General features: G+C 52.7%; 4 protein-coding genes across 4 annotated transcripts; all 4 read left to right on the top strand.

The window, feature by feature from the left end:
• The first annotated feature begins 2258 nt into the window (after positions 1–2258).
• On the top strand, positions 2259–2561 carry LOC135578625 (feather beta keratin-like). The gene has a single exon (XM_065053521.1). It carries the CDS (start codon positions 2259–2261, stop codon positions 2559–2561), a length of 303 nt encoding a protein of 100 aa, XP_064909593.1.
• A 2429-nt stretch (positions 2562–4990) lies between these two features.
• On the top strand, positions 4991–6027 carry LOC135578624 (feather keratin-like). The gene is made up of 2 exons (XM_065053520.1): positions 4991–5078; positions 5705–6027. Exons 1-2 carry the CDS (start codon positions 4991–4993, stop codon positions 6025–6027), a joined length of 411 nt encoding a protein of 136 aa, XP_064909592.1.
• A 5145-nt stretch (positions 6028–11172) lies between these two features.
• On the top strand, positions 11173–12047 carry LOC135578721 (feather keratin-like). Its single transcript, XM_065054636.1, has 2 exons — positions 11173–11203; positions 11416–12047. Exon 2 carries the CDS (start codon positions 11436–11438, stop codon positions 11748–11750), a length of 315 nt encoding a protein of 104 aa, XP_064910708.1. The 5' UTR covers positions 11173–11203; positions 11416–11435; the 3' UTR covers positions 11751–12047.
• A 4758-nt stretch (positions 12048–16805) lies between these two features.
• Positions 16806–17108, top strand: LOC135578623 (feather keratin 1-like). Its single transcript, XM_065053519.1, has one exon. It carries the CDS (start codon positions 16806–16808, stop codon positions 17106–17108), a length of 303 nt encoding a protein of 100 aa, XP_064909591.1.
• The last annotated feature ends 2200 nt before the right edge of the window (positions 17109–19308 follow it).

Below are 19308 nucleotides of genomic sequence, written 5' to 3'. Positions count from 1 at the left end.
GCAGAGACCCACAGTGACGCATGCAGGGAGTCTCTGGACCACCAGCCTCCCTGCTGCAGGGTCCATGGAGCACCAGTCCAAGGGGCACCAAGCAACCGTCCCTGTGCTCTGAGGTCTCACAGAAAGCTCCTTTGTGAGGTCATTGTCCCCCTCAATGTAGGCTCCCTGGGGCCCTGAGGACCAGGAGCAGGAACAAGCCTGTGACCCTGCTCTGCTGGCAAGATGCGGCTCTGGGCTGGGTTGACTTTGGCTGGATGGCAGGTGCCCACCAAGCTTCTCTATCACTCCCTCTCCTCAATTGGATGCAAAAAGAAAATATGAGATAGGGCTCCTGACTCAAGGACAAGGAGGTCACTCAGCAATTACTGTCATGGGCAAAAAAGACACATCTAACTTTTCCAGCATCAGGTCCTCCACAGCCTGAAGGGGATCAACCTGTGATGTGCAAAGATATTTATCACAGCAGGCAGGGGAATCTCTGCTCTGGTGCCTGGGGCACCTCCTGCCTCTCTTTCTTCTCTGACCTTGGAGTCTCTACATTCATATGTTCCCATTTCTTTCTTCAAGTTATACAGTCAGTCTTTCTTCCTCTTCTTAAATAAATTCTCATAGGGGTAACACCACCATGGCTGATTAGCTCTGAAATGGCCAGCAAAAAGTCCCTACGCAAACCAGGTGGCACTGGCACTACTGAATGTCCTGGTTTGCTAAAAACAAGTTTCTCTTTTAGTGAATTTGCCTGTCAGCTAAAGCCTTCAAATTAACTGCATTTTCCTGGAGAACCAGACACATGTTTTGGTAAACCTAGCAATGGAATGCAAACTTATTGATAAGCACGGATGGACATCTCGCGAGAGGGGCGACGAGAAACAAGTGACCAAGAAACTGACCAACTGTGTATAACATTCCATTCACGTTAATACTTCATATAAAAGTGCGAGATCACGAGGATCTCATCCCTTTTTCTTCCTTATGGCCGACATTAGGAGAGGACCTTGCTAGTCGTCCCTGCAAACTGAGGCCTAGTGAGAGACTGAATCCAGCTCCGATTGGCTACAGAGTCTAATCCAGGACTTCAGGTGCCGGCTCTGCAGTTGCTGAGACTTTCAAGATTGGTTTTGCATATTTTGTATTATTTTCTCTATTCTTATTAGTAGCATTAGTAAAACATCTTTAATTTTTTCCAGCTCTCTTCTCTCTGTCCTTTTCCTCCCAATTGCCTCTCCTTAGTGGAAAGGGGGGAGAGGGAGGGGCAAAAAGGGGGAAGTGGGGGGGGAAGAGGGGGTTAACAATACATCTGCCAGGGTTTTATTGTCACCCCGCAATCTTAACCCTCGACACTGAACAAGATGGAAGCTTCTGGAAACTTCTCAGAGAAGCAACCAGTGTAGCTCCCTCACTACCCAAATCTTTCCGTGTAAACTAAGTATATGCAGCTAAAAGCTTACATGCAAAAAAGCACTAAAACACCCATAGAGAACACTCAAGAGGAAAAGTCAGGCCTAAACACGAGCTTAGCAAGAGTACAGCAATGCAGAAGCCAAGCAAACACCATAGAAGGCACAGGCACTAACACCCAGCACAGATCCAAACTCACACCAGCCTGCCAGAAACGAGAGGAAATGGTGCCCCATCTTTGTAACGCAACCGCAAACCACAGAGTGCCTTGGGATGACCTCACTGACGACACCCAACCTCTCCTACGCTTTGGCCGCGTCCTCAGCCCGCCTGGACACGCGCCATCAACACCAAGTCATTGCCCTCTAATGCTCGCACTTCAAAGATGCCACCAGGGCCAAGCGGACTCGTCCTCAAGACAAAAACAAGAAACTGGAATGTTGCATGAAGGAAAACACACCCTGCTCCCTCCTGGCCAGCCTGTGGCATCAAACAGCTGCTGGCTGCAAACTGTCGCCATGCGCAAAGGCTGTCCCGCCCCTCGGGGACCAGCATAAAAGCCGGCCCAGCGCCTCTCTCCCTCACACACTTCTCCTGACGCCTTCTCCTCCCTCCGCGCTCAACAAGGTGAGCCTCAACCCCCTTCCCCTCCTTCTCCTGCCCCGCCTGGCCCCTCTCTTCCAGCACGCTCTGCCCCCAGCCTCAGCAGCCCTCACGCCTCCCCACCGCCACGCTCCCCACAGCCCCACACCAGCCTCCCCACTCCCTCGCCCTCCTGCAACACCGCTCCTCGCACCCCCACGCCCCTGCGCTTGCTCAACAGCCTCTCGTCCCTTCCAGGGCCCCTCCATACCACACACATGGCCTGCTACGACGTCTGCCGCCCCTGCGGACCCACCCCGCTGGCCAACAGCTGCAACGAGCCCTGTTCCCTGCAGTGCCAGGACTCCCGCGTCGTCATCCAGCCTCCCGCCGTGGTGGTCACCCTGCCAGGACCCATCCTCACCTCCCACCCCCAGAGCACCGCCGTCGGATCCTCCGCATCGGCTGCCGTGGGCAACGAACTCGGCGCTCAGGGAGTTGCCATCAACTCTGGCAGCTTTGGTTACGGCTTCGGGGGCCTGGGCGGCTTCGCCGGCAGAAGGGGTGGATACATCTGCTAAGGGCTCTCGCCACCAACCCTGACATATGCCAGCCACCGCTTTGAAGATACGGCATGAATCGTGGATTCACCTCTGGACCCTTCTTGGCATGTGGACCTGCTGTCCATGGCTCCTCTTCTAAAGGAGCCACGAAGATCTTGGTGCTCTGGCAAGATCTGTGTCACAGAAGCAACCTCAGCTGATGGTCGCCCTACGTGCAGCTTATATTTGTCACTGTGTTCTTGGTGCTCCTGCCTTTTCACTATTCTTTTTCGTCAATAAAGTTCTCCTGCATCCCAGCCTGAGACATCTCGCTTTACTTTCTTCTCTCAAGGCTCTTCCAACCCCACCCAGAACAAAGCCAGGGCTCAAGAAGCAAACTGGATAGGGGGGAAAAGGGTAACAAGACCTGTCCCAGGAAATATGTCACCACCTATACCAGCAAAAACACAGACCAGAATCTGGGGGTCTTCTAGAACATGATACAAGCCCGTCACAGAATCAAAGAAAGACTTTGACACAAGAACACTCTCCTCAACATGCCTCTGGTAAAACCTCCCTATGACAACACACACTTGACCATCCTTCTTCCCCACCATGACTCTCCGGCTCTACCAGGAGCAAAATCACAGAATAATTTAGTATTTAGACTTTCCTCATGGTTTCAGAGGTCCTGCCAATTCTGTGGTCCAACACAGGCTTCCTACAGGGTCACACCTCCTGTGCGTGCACCCACCTGCTCCAGCGTCATGTCCTCTACGGGCTCCAGGCGGTCATCTCCTCCACTGTGGACAACCCTTTTCTGGGAAGAAAATTTTCCTAATATCCAATCTAAACGCTCCCTGGCACAACTTAAGGCCATTTCCTCTTGTCCTGTCACTTGGTACTTGGGAAAAGAGACTGAATCCCTTCCTTACTACAACCTCCTTTCAGGTAGTTGCAGAGAGCCAGAAGGTCTCCCCTCACTTTTCTCGAGGCTACACGCCCCCAGGTCGCAAAGTGGGTCCTCCATCACACCTGTGCTCCCAACTTTTCACAAGTTCCATTCCCCTTCTATGAAATTGCTTAGGGACCTGGACATCTTTCTTTTTGTCAAGGGCCCAAAACTGCACCCACGATTCAAGGTGTGGCCTCACCAGTGCCAAGGACAGGGGATGGTCACTGTCCTGCTCCTGCTGGACATACCAGTGCTGACACAAGCCAGGACGCCGGTGGCCGTCACGGCCACACACACTGGCTCATGTTCAGCCACTGTCGACCCACACCCCCAGGTCCTTGACCACCGGGCAGCTTTCCAGCCGCTCTTCCACAAGCTTGGAGCCTTCATGGGGTTGTGGTGAATCAAGTGCAGGACCTGACACTTAGCCTTGCTGAACCTCATGCAACTGGTCTCAGCCCATTGATCCAGGCTGTCCAGGGCCATCTGTAGAGCCTTCATAGTCCCAAGTGGGTCAACGCTCCTGCCTAACTTGATGTCATCTGCACATGTACTGAGGGTGCACTCAATTCCCTCAACCAGATCAAGAAGAAAGATATTAAACACAACTGTCCCATGGAATGAGCCGTGGGGAATACCCCTTGTGAGTCCCCACCAACTGGATTATACTCCAGTTCCCATAAACCTTTGGGTCTAGTCATCCAGCTAATTTTTCAGCCATCCAAGACTAAGGCTGTCCAAGCCAGGAGCATCCACATTCTCTGGGAGAAGCAGTATCAAAGGCTTTACTAAAAGTCTTGGTAGATAAAATCACAGCAATTCCCTAACCCTTACATCCAGCGTAAGCAAATCAACACAGAAAGTTAAACGCGTGTACAACAGCGACTAGCTATATGTGTAAGCGCCTTGCCTAAATAAAGAGTCTTTTGGCTCACCTGCATCACAAGTCTTTGTCATCAATCCCTTCAGAGAACAACAGGTTTTGCAATTAAAGACTGAGGCAATGAGGGCACTAAGCATTTTCCACATCTTTTGTCTCTGTGTTTTCTTCCTGCGGCAAATAAATGAGGGAAATTCTCCTTAGCGCTCTGTTGCTGATCATGTATGTACAGAAACATTTTTAATGTGTTTTATAAAGTGGCAGATCAACATCTAGATGGGCTTTGGGAATTCTAATGTGCTGCCTGCATAACCTCTCAACATCCTTGCAAAGCGCCTGAGTACCCTGCACCTTCTTCCAGAATTCCTACCTTTCTCGTGTTTGTATCCTGAGTTCCAAACAAACCTCTCCCTTCAGCCAGGCTGGTCTTCTTCCCTGCCAGCTCATCTGCTACACACAGACACTGTCTATTAAACATGAGGAAACTTCTGGAACCTCGTCCCAGCTTCCAACTGTGTAGCTCCTTCCCTGCTAAAACCTTGACACATGAACCCTGCACACCCAGCTCATGAGGAAAGCACACACCAAGACACGCAAAGAGCACAACAAGCGTGGAAGGAAAGGCTTAGTGAGATGGAAGCAAAGAAGGCTGGGATGAAACACCATCCAGAGGCAATATTTCAATCCTGGATCAGCTCCGAAGCCCAGACCGGCCTGCAAGGTCTGTGACGAAAGGGGTCCCTCATCACAAAGCACCCGCAAACTACATGGATGCCATGGGATGAGCTCACTGACGACACCCCACCCCTCCTACGTTCTCGCCGCGTCCTCTGTCACTCTGACATGTGCAATCAACGTCAAGCTTATGGCCTCTAATTCACGGACTTCAAAGGTGCTGCCAGGGCCAAGTGGACACGTCCTCCAAACAAGAACAAGAAACTGGAATGTTGCATGAAGAAAAACACACCCTGCTCACTCCTGGCCAGGCTGTGGCATCAAACAGCTGCTGGCTGCAAATTGTCGCCATGCGCAAAGGCTGTCCCGCCCCTCGGGGACCAGCATAAAAGCCGGCCCAGCGCCTCTCTCCCTCACACACTTCTCCTGACGCCTTCTCCTCCCTCCGCGCTCAACAAGGTGAGCCTCAACCCCCTTCCCCTCCTTCTCCTGCCCCACCTCGCCCCTCTCTTCCAGCACGCTCTGCCCCCAGCCTCAGCAGCCCTCACGCCTCCCCACCGCCACGCTCCCCACAGCCCCACACCAGCCTCCCCACTCCCTCGCCCTCCTGCAGCAATGCTCCTCGCACCCCCACACCCCTGCGCTTGCTCAACAGCCTCTCGTCCCTTCCAGGGCCCCTCCACACCACACACATGGCCTGCTACAACGCCTGCCGCTCCTGGGGACCCACCCCGCTGGCCAACAGCTGCAACGAGCCCTGTTCCCTGCAGTGCCAGGACTCCCGCGTCGTCATCCAGCCTCCCGCCGTGCTGGTCACCCTGCCAGGACCCATCCTCACCTCCCACCCCCAGAGCACCGCCGTCGGATCCTCCGCATCGGCTGCCGTGGGCAACGAACTCGGCGCCCAGGGAGTTGCTGTCAACTCCGGCAGCTTTGGCTATGGCTTCGGAGGCCGGGGCTGCTTCAATGGTAGAAGGGGTGGATACATCTGCTAAGGGCTCTTGCCACCACCCCTGATGCCAGCCACAAACACCCTGGAAGCCACAGCACGGATTGAGGACACGCACCTCTATGCTCTTCCTGGCACATGGACCTGCTGTCCTTGGCTCCTCCTCTCACAGCACCAAGCATGGAAGTAGGGAAGGGGCCAGCGTGGGCTGCCTGACAACGTGGCGAATCGCCTTCTCCCCTAGTCCCACATCTTTCTTTGCACCTCAGTCTTGCGCTGCTTCACTTGGCACTCATGCATTTTCACTTTTCTCCCTCAATAAAGTTCTCCTTCATCTCAGCTTGAGATGCAGCCTTTTGTCTTTTTCTCCCACAGCTCGTCCAACTTCACGTAAGAAAAAACAGGACTCAGTAGCCCATCAGGGTGGGTGCAAAAGGGAAACAAGACCTCTTCCAGGAAATATGCCACCAAGAACACCGGTGCCCAATGTCTTCCAGGACGTGACACAAACCCATCCCTGGCTCAAACAGAGCCTTCCACATGAGACGCTTCCCTGTGCACATCTTGGACAAGATCTCTCCCATGTCAGCACACACATCAATAACTCTCTTCCCCAGCATGACTCTCCAGCCCTCCCAGCAAACAGACTTCATTCCGTCCCCTCTGAAATTTCCACATTGATAACATCCCCCATGTGCTCTTTGCCTCCTGGCTAAAACATCCCAGCTCTCTCAGCCTCTGCTCAGGCAGAAGATGTTCCACACCCTTTAGCATCTTCGTGAACTTGCACTTCTCCTCCACTCCATGCCCTTCTTCCTCTGGGGAGCTCAGACCTGCACACAGGACCCCACAGGGGACGTCACCAGTGCTGAGCACAGAGGAACGGTCACCTCCTTCAACCTCCAGGTGCATTTGTTCTCCACCAAGGCCACAAGGCCCTTCTGTTCCAGGATGCTTTCTATCCAGATAGCCCCCAGACTTTTCTATTAGCAGTGCTGAGTCCTCCCCAGGAACAGGACTTGGCCTCTCAACTTTTCCTCAGCTCCATGACATTCTGGATATTAGTAAAGCTTTTGATCCGTCTGCAATAGGGGAGAACTGTGAGATGTTCAGGGTTACACAATTAAAGACAAATGTCAAGGTACTTGAAGCACCCACAGGAGGGCAACAAAGGTGATGAAAAGGCTGGAAAGCTTGTCCTAAAGGAGCAACTGAAGACAGGTGGTTTGTGTAGTTTGGGCAGAAGGAGGCTGAGGGGTGACCTCATTGCTCTCTTCAGCTTCCTGAGGAGGGGACGTGGAGAGGGAGGTGCTGAGCTCTTCTCCATCAGATTCAGTGACAGGACACATGGGAATGGATCAAAGCTGCAGCACTGCAGGTTTAAACTTGACATTAGGAAACATTCATTTACAGGGACAGTGATCAAACAGTGGAACAGGCTTCCTAGAGAGGTGATCGATACCTCAAGCCTGTCAGTATGGCAGAGTCATTTGGACAATACCTTTAATACCATACTCACTTTTGCCTCCCCTGCCTGCCGGTCCCGCTCCCCTGGGCCTCTCACCGGCCTCACCAGCTCTCCCAGACCTCACCAGCCTCAGCCCCCAGTCGCAGCCTCCCCTCCCCACAGCCAGGCACTGCCTCAGCACTCACTGACCAGCCAGTCAGGGGGCAGGTGACAGACTGACCTTCAGGCAGCAGGTAACAACCTGCCAATCAGGGGCTGGTTACAGCTGCTAAAGAAGCACCTGGAAGGTTCCAGAATGCACCTTTCAGGACCCCAAAATCAACACCTCTGCTACAATAAATAAGATAATCCTCACCAGACAGCCCCAAAACAACTGCAGGAGGGTGAACGAGGGAATGAATGAGTAGAAATGCTGCCAAAAACCAAACCAAATGCCTCGGACAAGAGTAGTTGGGGGTATTTGGAAGGGTAAGATGCAGGGAAATTGTCCTAATTAAATAACACACCCAAAAAGCTCTAATCAGTAAATACATCAAGAGACCATGTACTTCTTGCCTGTGCTGCAGGTGTCAGGGCACCCTTGTAGAGTCCCTGTCAAGGCCCCCCCTTGCTGTGGTCCCCAGCCCAACCACCTGGCAGTGCCCATGACCCCATCTTCACTCACGATCAGGTTCGGGACAAAAACACAGAGTCCTGTATCCTGCGTCCCCTTGCTGCCAGGACCCCGGGGCAACACATGCTGGGCCACCCCCCCCTTGCTGTGCGGTCCTCAGCTGACCCAAGTGTGGGTCCTTGTTGCACTGTCCACCTGGCTGCATGGTTCCCGTTTCACCTATGCAGAAGTCCCCGGACTACAGTCTCACCTTGCTGTGGGGTTCACAAATGATCCCTTGGTGAGGAAGATCCCCAGGCCAGCATACCCTCTTCTCTGCCGGCCCCACAAAGACCCATGCCGAGTGTCTATGGGCACCAGCCTTTCTGCTGCAGGGTCCATGGAGCACCACTGCAGGGGACCCCAAGCAATCGTCCCTGTGCTCGAAGGTCACACAGAAAGCCCCTTCGTGAGGTCATCGTCCTCCTCAGTGTGGGGTCCCTGAGGCACAGCCTGGGGCACTGAGGACCAGGAGCAGGAACAAGCCTGTGACCCTGCTCTGCTGGCAAGATGGGGCTCTGGGCTGCCTTGACCTTGGCTGGATGGCAGGTGCCCACCAAGCTGCTCTATCACTCCCCCTCCTCAACTGCATGAGGGGAGAAAATCTGAGGAAAGGCTCCTGAGTCTTTGTAAGGACAGGGAGATCTCCAGAGGCTGCAGTGGGACAATCTGCTCCAGCGTGGGGTTCACAACGGGCTGCAGGGGAATCTCTGCTCCAGCACCAGGAGCACATCCTGCACCTCCTTCTTCACTGACTTTGCTGACTATAGAGATGTTTCTATCATATATATCCCCCCCTCTCTGCTACTTACAATTTTGCAGTCATATTTATCCTTCTTAAAGATGTTCACACATTTGTGTTACCACCCTTGCTGATTGGCTCAGGTTTCACCAGCAACCAGTCTGGTTGGAGCTGGCTGGTGCCATTGAATAGAATCAAAGAACTGTTTCAGGTACAAAAGACCTTTAAGATCATCAAACACAACTGTTAACCAAGCAACAGCAAGGTCACCACTAAACCAGGTCCCCAAGCACAACATCTACACACCTTTTAAAAACCTCCAGGGATGATGATTCCTCCACTACCCTGGGCAGTCCATTCCAGTGCTTCACAACACTTTCGGTGAATAAATTTCCCTAATATCCAATGTAAATCTCCCCTGGTGCAGCTTGAGGCCATTTTCTCTTGTCCTGATGCTTATTCCTTGGGGAAGACACTGACACCTACCTCCCTAAAACCTCCTTTCAGATAGTTGTAGAGAGCGAGATGGTCTCCCCTCTGCCTCCCTTTCTCCAGGCTACGCTTACCGAGGGTCCACTTGATCCCCTCATCAGACCATGGAGACAGATTTTAAACAGAACTGGCCCCAGTACTGAGCCCTGGGGAACACCACTTGGAAGCAGCCACCAACTGGATTTAACTCCAGTCACCACAGCTATTTGGGCCCAGCCATCCAGCCAGGTTTTTTGCCAGAGAAGGATACACCTGTCCAAGCCATGAGCAGCCACTTTCTCCAGTTGAATCACTGTCAAAGGCTTTAATAAAGTCCAGGTGGACAACATCCACAGCCATTCTCTCATCCACTAAGTGGGTCACCTTGTCAGAGAAGGAGATCAGGTTGCTCAAGCAGGACCTGCCTTTCATCACCCCATCCTGACTGGGCCTGATCGCCTGCTTGTCCCGTACATGCAGTGTGATGTCACTCAACATGATCTGCTCCATGACCTTCCCTGGTACCAAGGTCAGACTGACAGGTCTGCAGATCCCCAGATCCTCCTTCTGTCCCTTCATCTTATATAAGCAGCACATTTGCCAACCTCCAGCCAAGCAGGACCTCCCTGGTGAGCCAGGACTGCAGATAAATGATGCAAAGTGGCTTGGTGAGCGCCTCCGCCAGCTGTCTCAGTACCCTTGGCTGGATCCCATCAGGCCCCATACATTTGTGAGTGTCCAACTGGTTTAGGAGGTTTCCAACCACTTCCCCTTGGATTCTGGGGGCTTCATTCTGCTCCCTGTCTTCTACATCAGAGGCTTGGTATCCAGAGAATAACTGGTCTTATTAGAAAGACTGAGGCGAAGAAAGCATTAAAGCATTTTCCTCATCCTTTGCGCTGCGATTGCCGCCACATCCAGTAAAAGATGGAGATTCTCATTAGCCCTCCTTTTGTTGATAATGTATGTCTAGAATCATTTTATTGTATTTTGCAACAGTACCCAGATTATGTTGTAGTAGCACTTCTGCAATTCTAATTTTCTCCCTGCACAACATCATGACATCCCTGTAGTCCTCCTGAGTTATCTGCCCCTTCCTGTAAAAGTCATAACCTCTCATTGTTATCCCGAGATCCAGCTAACGTTCTCTGTTTAGTCAGGATGGTCTTATTCCCCACAGCTTCATATTTTCACACATGCAGACTCTCTTTCGAACGTGACAGAATGTTCTGGAAAGTCATCTCAGAAACCACCCCTGCAGCTCCCTTGCTCCAAAACTTTGCGAAGTATAACGAATCCACCCAGCTACAAGCTGAAATGAAGGAAGGGCACCAAGGCATGCACAAAGTAAACCCAATCAGGAAGCCAGGCCTAAAGACAGGCTTAGAGACATATTAGCAAAGAGAAACCGAACACCATATAGGAGGCAGGTCCTCAAGCCTGGCACAGCTCCAAAGCCCAGACCAGCCTGACAGAGCTACAAGGAAATCCGGCCCCCTGCTCACAGTGCACCTGCAAACCACACCAGTGCCATGGGATGAGCTCACTGATGACACCGCACCTCTCCGACGCTCTGGCCTCATACTCTGCCCACCGAACATGCGCCATCAATGCCAACACTTCGGCCTCTAATGCTCACACTTCAAAGCTGCCGAAAGGGCCAAGTGGACACGTCCTGAAGACAAAAACAAGAAATTGGAGCATTGCGGAAAGGAAAACACACCTTCCTAATTCCTGGCCAGCCTGTGGCATCAAACAGCTGCTGGCTGCAAAATGCCACCACGCTCAAAGGCTGTCCCGCCCCTCGGGACCAGCATAAAAGCCGGCCCAGCGCCTCTCTCCCTCACACACTTCTCCTGACGCCTTCTCCACGCTCCGTGCTCAACAAGGTGAGCCTCAACCCCCTTCCCCTCCTTCTCCTGCCCCGCCTGGCCCCTCTCTTCCAGCACGCTCTGCCCCAGCCTCAGCAGCCCTCACGCCTCCCCACCGCCACGCTCCCCACAGCCCCACACCAGCCTCCCCACTCCCTCACCCTCCTGCAACACCGCTCCTCGCACCCCCACACCCCTGCGCTTGCTCAACAGCCTCTCGTCCCTTCCAGGGCTCCTCCACACCACACACATGGCCTGCTACGACGCCTGCCGCCCCTGCGGACCCACCCCGCTGGCCAACAGCTGCAACGAGCCCTGTTCCCTGCAGTGCCAGGACTCCCGCGTCCTCATCCAGCCTTCCACCGTGGTGGTCACCCTGCCAGGACCCATCCTCACCTCCCACCCCCAGAGCACCGCCGTCGGATCCTCCTCATCTGCTGCCGTGGGCAACGAACTCAGTGCCCAGGGAGTTGCCATCAACTCCGGCGCCTTTGGCTACGGCAATGGCTATGGCTTTGGAGGCCTGGGCTGCTTTGGTGGCAGAAGGGGCCGCTACATCTGCTAAGGGCCCTTGCCAACACCCCTGACGCCAACCACACACACCCTGGAAGCAACGGCATGGATTGAGGACACACACCTCTAGGCCCTTTCAGGCACACGGACCTGCTGTCCACTGCTCCTCTTCTCCGGGCAGCAAGCACAGAAGCAAGGAAGGGGCCAGCCTGGGCTGCCTTCATTCCTTGTCAAAATATCTTCTCCTCTTCTCCCACCTCTTTCTTTGTACCTCAGACTTGCTGTTTTCCACTTGGTACTCCTACCTTTGCACTCTTTTTGGTCCCAAATAAAGTTCTCTTGCAGTCCAGCCTGAGATGACTCCTCTTGCTTTCTTCTGCTATGGTTCATCCAATCTGACTGAGCAACAAAGCAGGGCTCAAGGGGCCAGGATGCTGGTGGGTGGAAAATGGCCACAAGACTTCTCTTAGCAAGTAAGTCTTCAGGAACATCACCCATGTGCATTTGGTGGCCTTCCAGGCTGTCATACAAGCCCTTCACTTACCCAAGGAAAAGGCTTGGAAAGTGTCATGTCCAAATCACTTCCTCAGCACCACTCGCTGCCCATCACAGCAAACAGAATCATCGAGTGCACAAGGAACCTCTGGAGATCATCTCCTTCATACCAACCCGCTCGATGGGGATGTCCATGCAACGTCCAATGAGGTGCTGAGTATGCCCAAAGATGGAGGTTTCACTATCTGACTATGCAACTAGTTCCACTGTTTGACCACCCTGTCACTGAAAAATCATTGCCTTCTCCTCCAAGGAAACAGCACAGCTTCTTCACCTCTTAGTTTTTGCTACGTGAGAGAAGAGTACAACATCCTCCTCTCTACACCCTCCTTTCAGGCAGTTGCACAGAGAAAGAAGATCTCTCTTCAGCCTCCTGTTCTCCTGGCAAAACACCCCCAGATCCCTCAGCTTCTCCCCATCCCACTTGTGCTCCAGATTCTTCACCAGATTCGTTGCCCTCCTCTGAACCCCCTCCGGCTCCTCAAAGGTCTTTCTTGTCATGACGGGCTCAAAAGTGAACGCCAGATTCTAGGTGCAGCCTCACCAGCACCAAATACAGGGGGATGCTCACTGCCCTGCTCCTGCTGGCCACACTGGTGATGAAACAGGCCAGAATGCTGTTGGCCTTCCCGGCCACACGCTGGCTCATGTTCTGCCAGCTGGTCACCAGTAGCCCAGGTCCTTTTCCAACAGGCAGCTTTACAAACTGTCTTCCACCAAGCCTCTAGTGTTCCTTGGGGTGGTGGTGACACAAGTGCAGAACCCAACACTTGGCCTTGTTGAACCTCAGACAATTACCATCTTATCATCGATCCAGCCTGCCCAGATCCTTCTCTAGAATATTCTTACTGCCCAGCAGATCAACCTTCCCGCCCAACTTGATGTCATCTGCAAACGTACTGAGAGTGCACTCCATCCCCTTGTCCAGATCATGGACAAAGATATTAAACAGAACTGGCCCCAGTACTGAGCCCTGGGGAACCCCTCTTGTAAGCGGCCCCAACTGCATTTAACTCCAGTCATCACAACTCTTTGGGTTCACCCATCCAGCCAGTGTTTTAGCCAGTGAAGAGTACACCTGTATAAGCCATGAAAAGACTCTTTCTCCAGGAGAAACGGTCTAAAGTCCAGGTAGACAACTTGTACAGCCATTCCCTCATGCACTAAGCAGGTCATCTTGCCGTGGCAGGAGATCAGGTTAGTCAGGCACAACTTGTCTTCCATAAACACATGCTGACTGGGCCTGATCTCCTGCTTGTACTCTGCATGCAGTGTGATGGCACTCAGCTTATCTTTTCCATAACCTTCCCTGGCACTGAGGTCAGACTGACAGGACTGTAGTTCCTTGGATCCTTCTTCCAGCCCTTCTTCTATATAAGTTTCACATTTGCCAATGTCCCGTCAATGGGGACCTCCCTGGTGAGTCAGAACTGCTGATAAATGACAGAAAGTGGCTTGGTGAGCACCACTTGGGTGGATCCCATCAGGCCCCATAGACTTGTGTGGGTCTAACTGGTGAGGCAGGTCACTAACCATTTCCCTTAGATTCCTGGGGCTTCGTTCGCCTCCCCCTCCCTGTCTTCCACCCCACGGAGCTGCGTAACTGGAAAACTACTCCTTTTACAATTAAAGTCTGAGGCAAAAAAGGCACTAAGACATTTTACTCATCCTTTGTCATACTGTTTCCCTCTGCTTCCACTAAAGAAAGGAGATTTTGTTTAGCCTGCTTTTTGATTCTAATTTCTGTGAACCAACTGTATCTATTGTCTTTTACGTCACTAAAGCGACTAAATTCCAGCTGGACTTCGGCATTTACAGTTTTCTCGATAAATATCCTCACAACATCCTTTTGGTCCTCCTGAGCGGCCTGCCCTTTCTTTCAAAGCTCATAAAGTATCTTTTATTTCCTGATTCTCAGCTAATGTTCTCTGTACAGCCCAGCCCACCATACTCCCCGCTGGCTCATCTTTTGGCACATGGAGACTCTCTATCTAACATGCAGGAAGCTTCTGGAACCTCACAGAAGCCAAGCACGTAGTCCCTTGGGAGCTGAAACCTTGCCATGGAAACCCACCACAGTAAGCTACAATGTTCCAAGACACAGGCTCACCAACACACCCACAGAGCACACCCAACATGAAAGGTCAGGCCTAAAGACAGGCATAGCAAGTTGACAGGCAGGAGGGAGTGACTATGGTACAACCAGGAGCCCTCATGCCTGAGAACACTGCAAAGCCACGACCAGGCTGCCAGGGCAGCGAGGAAAAGGGTCCCCGCTTCCCAACGCATCCACAAACCACAGCCAGGCAGCTTTCCAGCCACTCTTTCCCAAGCCTGTAGCTTTCACGGGGTTGTGGTGACCCAAGTGCAGGGTTCGGAACTTGGCCTTGTTGAATCTCATGCAACTGGTCTCGACCCATTCATCCAGCCTGTCCAGGGGCCTCTGTAGAGCCTTCCTACCCTCCAGCAGATCAACACTCCCACCTCACTTAGTGGAGTCTGCAAAAAAGGGCACACCTGATAGATCCCCTCATCCAGATCACTGAGATTTCAACATTTCAACAGAAATGCCCCAAGTAGGTAGCCCTGGTGAACACCCCTTGTGACCAGCTGCCGACTGGCTTTAAGTCCACTCTCCACAACTCTTCAGGCTCAGCCATCCAGCCAGTGGTTTAGCCTGAGGAGAGGATGATCGTGCAAGCCATGAGCAGCCACTTTCTTCGGAGGAAATAATGTAAAGGCCTTACTAAAGTCTTGGTAGACAAAATCCACAGCCATTCCATCATCCACTAAGCGGGTCCCCTTGTCACAGAAGGAGATCAGGTTAGTCAGACAGGACCTGCCTTGCATAAACACATACTGACAGGACCTGATCACCTGCTTGCTTGTCCTGTACATGGAAGGTGATGGCACTCAGCATGACCAGCTCCATGACCTTCCATGGCACCAAGGAGCTGTAGTTTCCTAGATCCTCGTTCCAGTCTTTCTTGTAGATAAGCATCACATTCGCCAACCTCCAGTCAACTGGGACTTCCCTGGTGAGCCAGGAGTGCTGAGAAAAGATGGGAAGTGGTTTAGGGAGCACGACCAGAGCTCGCTCACAGCTCCTGGCTAGAACCCATCTGGCCCCATTATCTTACATCTAGCGTAAGCAAATCAACACAGAAAGTTAAACGCGTGTACAACAGCGACTAGCTATATGTGTAAGCGCCTTGCCTAAATAAAGAGTCTTTTGGCTCACCTGCATCACAAGTCTTTGTCATCAATCCCTTCAGAGAACAACAGGTTTTGCAATTAAAGACTGAGGCAATGAGGGCACTAAGCATTTTCCTCATCTTTTGTCTCTGTGTTTTCTTCCTGCGGCAAATAAATGAGGGAAATTCTCCTTAGCGCTCTGTTGCTGATCATGTATGTACAGAAACATTTTTAATGTGTTTTATAAAGTGGCAGATCAACATCTAGATGGGCTTTGGGAATTCTAATGTGCTGCCTGCATAACCTCTCAACATCCTTGCAAAGCGCCTGAGTACCCTGCACCTTCTTCCAGAATTCCTACCTTTCTCTTGTTTGTATCCTGAGTTCCAACCAAACCTCTCTCTTCAGCCAGGCTGGTCTTCTTCCCTGCCAGCTCATCTGCTACACACAGACACTGTCTATTAAACATGAGGAAACTTCTGGAACCTCGTCACAGCTTCCAACTGTGTAGCTCCTTCCCTGCTAAAACCTTGACACATGAACCCTGCACACCCAGCTCATGAGGAAAGCACACACCAAGACACGCAAAGAGCACAACAAGCGTGGAAGGAAAGGCTTAGTGAGATGGAAGCAAAGAAGGCTGGGATGAAACACCATCCAGAGGCAATATTTCAATCCTGGATCAGCTCCGAAGCCCAGACCAGCCTGCAAGGTCTGTGACGAAAGGGGTCCCTCATCACAAAGCACCCGCAAACTACATGGATGCCATGGGATGAGCTCACTGACGACACGCCACCCCTCCTACGTTCTCGCCGCGTCCTCTGTCACTCTGACATGTGCAATCAACATCAAGCTTATGGCCTCTAATTCACGGACTTCAAAGGTGCTGCCAGGGCCAAGTGGACATGTCCTCAAGACAAGAACAAGAAATTGGAGCATTGCGGGAAGGAAAACACACCCTCCTCATTCCTGGCCAGGCTGTGGCATCAGACAGCTGCTGGCTGCAAATTGTCGCCATGCGCAAAGGCTGTTCCGCCCCTCGGGGACCAGCATAAAAGCCGGCCCAGCGCCTCTCTCCCTCACACACTTCTCCTGACGCCTTCTCCTCCCTCCGCGCTCAACAAGGTGAGCCTCAACCCCCTTCCCCTCCTTCTCCTGCCCCGCCTGGCCCCTCTCTTCCAGCACGCTCTGCCCCAGCCTCAGCAGCCCTCACGCCTCCCCACCGCCACGCTCCCCACAGCCCCACACCAGCCTCCCCACTCCCTCGCCCTCCTGCAATACCGCTCCTCGCACCCCCACGCCCCTGCGCTTGCTCAACAGCCTCTCGTCCCTTCCAGGGCTCCTCCACACCACACACATGGCCTGCTACGACGTCTGCCGCCCCTGCGGACCCACCCCGCTGGCCAACAGCTGCAACGAGCCCTGTTCCCTGCAGTGCCAGGACTCCCGCGTCGTCATCCAGCCTCCCGCCGTGGTGGTCACCCTGCCAGGACCCATCCTCACCTCCCACCCCCAGAGCACCGCCGTCGGATCCTCCGCATCGGCTGCCGTGGGCAACGAACTCGGCGCTCAGGGAGTTGCCATCAACTCTGGCAGCTTTGGTTACGGCTTCGGGGGCCTGGGCAGCTTCGCCGGCAGAAGGGGTGGATACATCTGCTAAGGGCTCTCGCCACCAACCCTGATATACGCCAGCCACCGCTTTGAAGATACGGCATGAATCGTGGATTCACCTCTGGACCCTTCTTGGCATGTGGACCTGCTGTCCATGGCTCCTCTTCTAAAGGAGCCATGAAGATCTTGGTGCTCTGGCAAGAGCTGTGTCACAGAAGCAACCTCAGCTGATGGTTGCCCTACGTGCAGCTTATATTTGTCACTGTGTTCTTGGTGCTCCTGCCTTTTCACTATTCTTTTTCGTCAATAAAGTTCTCCTGCATCCCAGCCTGAGACGTCTCGCTTTACTTTCTTCTCTCAAGGCTCTTCCAACCCCACCCAGCACAAAGCCAGGGCTCAAGAAGCAAATTGGATAGGGGGGAAAAGGGTAACAAGACCTGTCCCAGGAAATATGTCACCGCCTATACCAGCAAAAACAGACCAGAATCTGGGGGTCTTCTAGAACATGATACAAGCCCGTCACAGAATCAAAGAAAGACTTTGACACAAGAACACTCTCCTCAACATGCCTCTGGTAAAACCTCCCTATGACAACACACACTTGACCATCCTTCTTCCCCACCATGACTCTCCGGCTCTACTAGGAGCAGAATCACACAATAATTTAGTATTTAGACTTTCCTCATGGTTTCAGAGGTCCTGCCAATTCTGTGGTCCAACACAGGCTTCCTACACTATCACACCTCCTGTGCGTGCACCCACCTGCTCCAGCGTCAGGTCCTCTACGGGCTCCAGGTGGTCATCTCCTCCACTGTGGACAACCCTTTTCTGGGAAGAAAATTTTCCTAATATCCAATCTAAACACTCCCTGGCACAACTTAAGGCCATTTCCTCTTGTCCTGTCACTTGGTACTTGGGAAAAGAGACTGAATCCCTTCCTCACTACATCCTCCTTTCAGGTAGTTGCAGAGAGCCAGAAGGTCTCCCCTCACTTTTCTCCAGGCTATACGCCCCCAGGTCGCAAAGTGGGTCCTCCATCACACCTGTGCTCCCAACTTTTCACAAGATCCATTCCCCTTCTCTGAAATTGCTTAGGAACCTGGACATCTTTCTTTTTGTCAAGGGCCCAAAACTGCACCCACGATTCAAGGTGTGGCCTCACCAGTGCCAAGAATAGGGGATGGTCACTGTCCTGCTCCTGCTGGACACACCAGTGCTGACACAAGCCAGGACGCCGGTGGCCGTCACGGCCACACACACTGGCTCATGTTCAGCCACTGTCGACCCACATCCCCAGGTCCTTGACCACCGGGCAGCTTTCCAGCCGCTCTTCCACAAGCTTGGAGCCTTCATGGGGTTGTGGTGAATCAAGTGCAGGACCCGACACTTAGCCTTGCTGAACTTCATGCAACTGGTCTCAGCCCATTGATCTAGACTGTGCAGGGCCATCTCTAGAGCCTTCATAGTCCCAAGTGGGTCAACGCTCCTGCCTAACTTGATGTCATCTGCACATGTACTGAGGGTGCACTCAATTCCCTCAACCAGATCAAGAAGAAAGATATTAAACACAACTGTGCCATGGAATGAGCCCTGGGGAATACCCCTTGTGAGTCCCCACCAACTGGATTTTACTCCAGTCCCCATAAACCTTTGGTTCTAGCCATCCAGCTAATTTTTCAGCCATCCAAGACTAAGGCTGTCCAAGCCAGGAGCATCCACATTCTCTGGGAGAAGCAGTATCAAAGGCTTTACTAAAGTCTTGGTAGATAAAATTCACAGCAATTCCTTCACCCACCAAGTGGGTCTTCTTGTCATAGAAGAGATCAGGTTAGTCAGGCTCGACCTGCCTTTCATAACCATACGCAGACTGGGCCTGATCACCTCCTGGGTTGTCTTGTATGTGTGGTATGATGACACTCAGCATGATCTGCTCCAAGACCTTGCCTGGCAGCAAGCTCAGAGTGAAAGGGCTGTGATTTCTCACATACTCCTCCCAGCCCTTCTTGCAGAAATGCCTCACATTTGCCATCCTCCAGTCAACTGAGACTTCCCAGGTGAGCCAGGACTGCTGAGAAATGATGTCAAGTGGCTTGGTGAGCATGTCCGCCAGGTCCCTCAATACCCTTGGCTGGATACCATCTGGTCCCATGTCCAACTGGTGTAGCAGGTCATCAACCATTTCCCCTTGGATTCTGGCACTTCATTCTGCTCCTCATCCCTGTCTTCCAGCTCAGGGGGCTGAGCAGCCA

This window comes from Columba livia, chromosome 2 (genome assembly GCF_036013475.1).
Source record: "Columba livia isolate bColLiv1 breed racing homer chromosome 2, bColLiv1.pat.W.v2, whole genome shotgun sequence".
Lineage (NCBI taxonomy): Eukaryota > Metazoa > Chordata > Aves > Columbiformes > Columbidae > Columba > Columba livia.
Note: the sequence above shows the minus strand (reverse complement) of the source record. Positions and strands in the feature narration are given on the sequence as shown.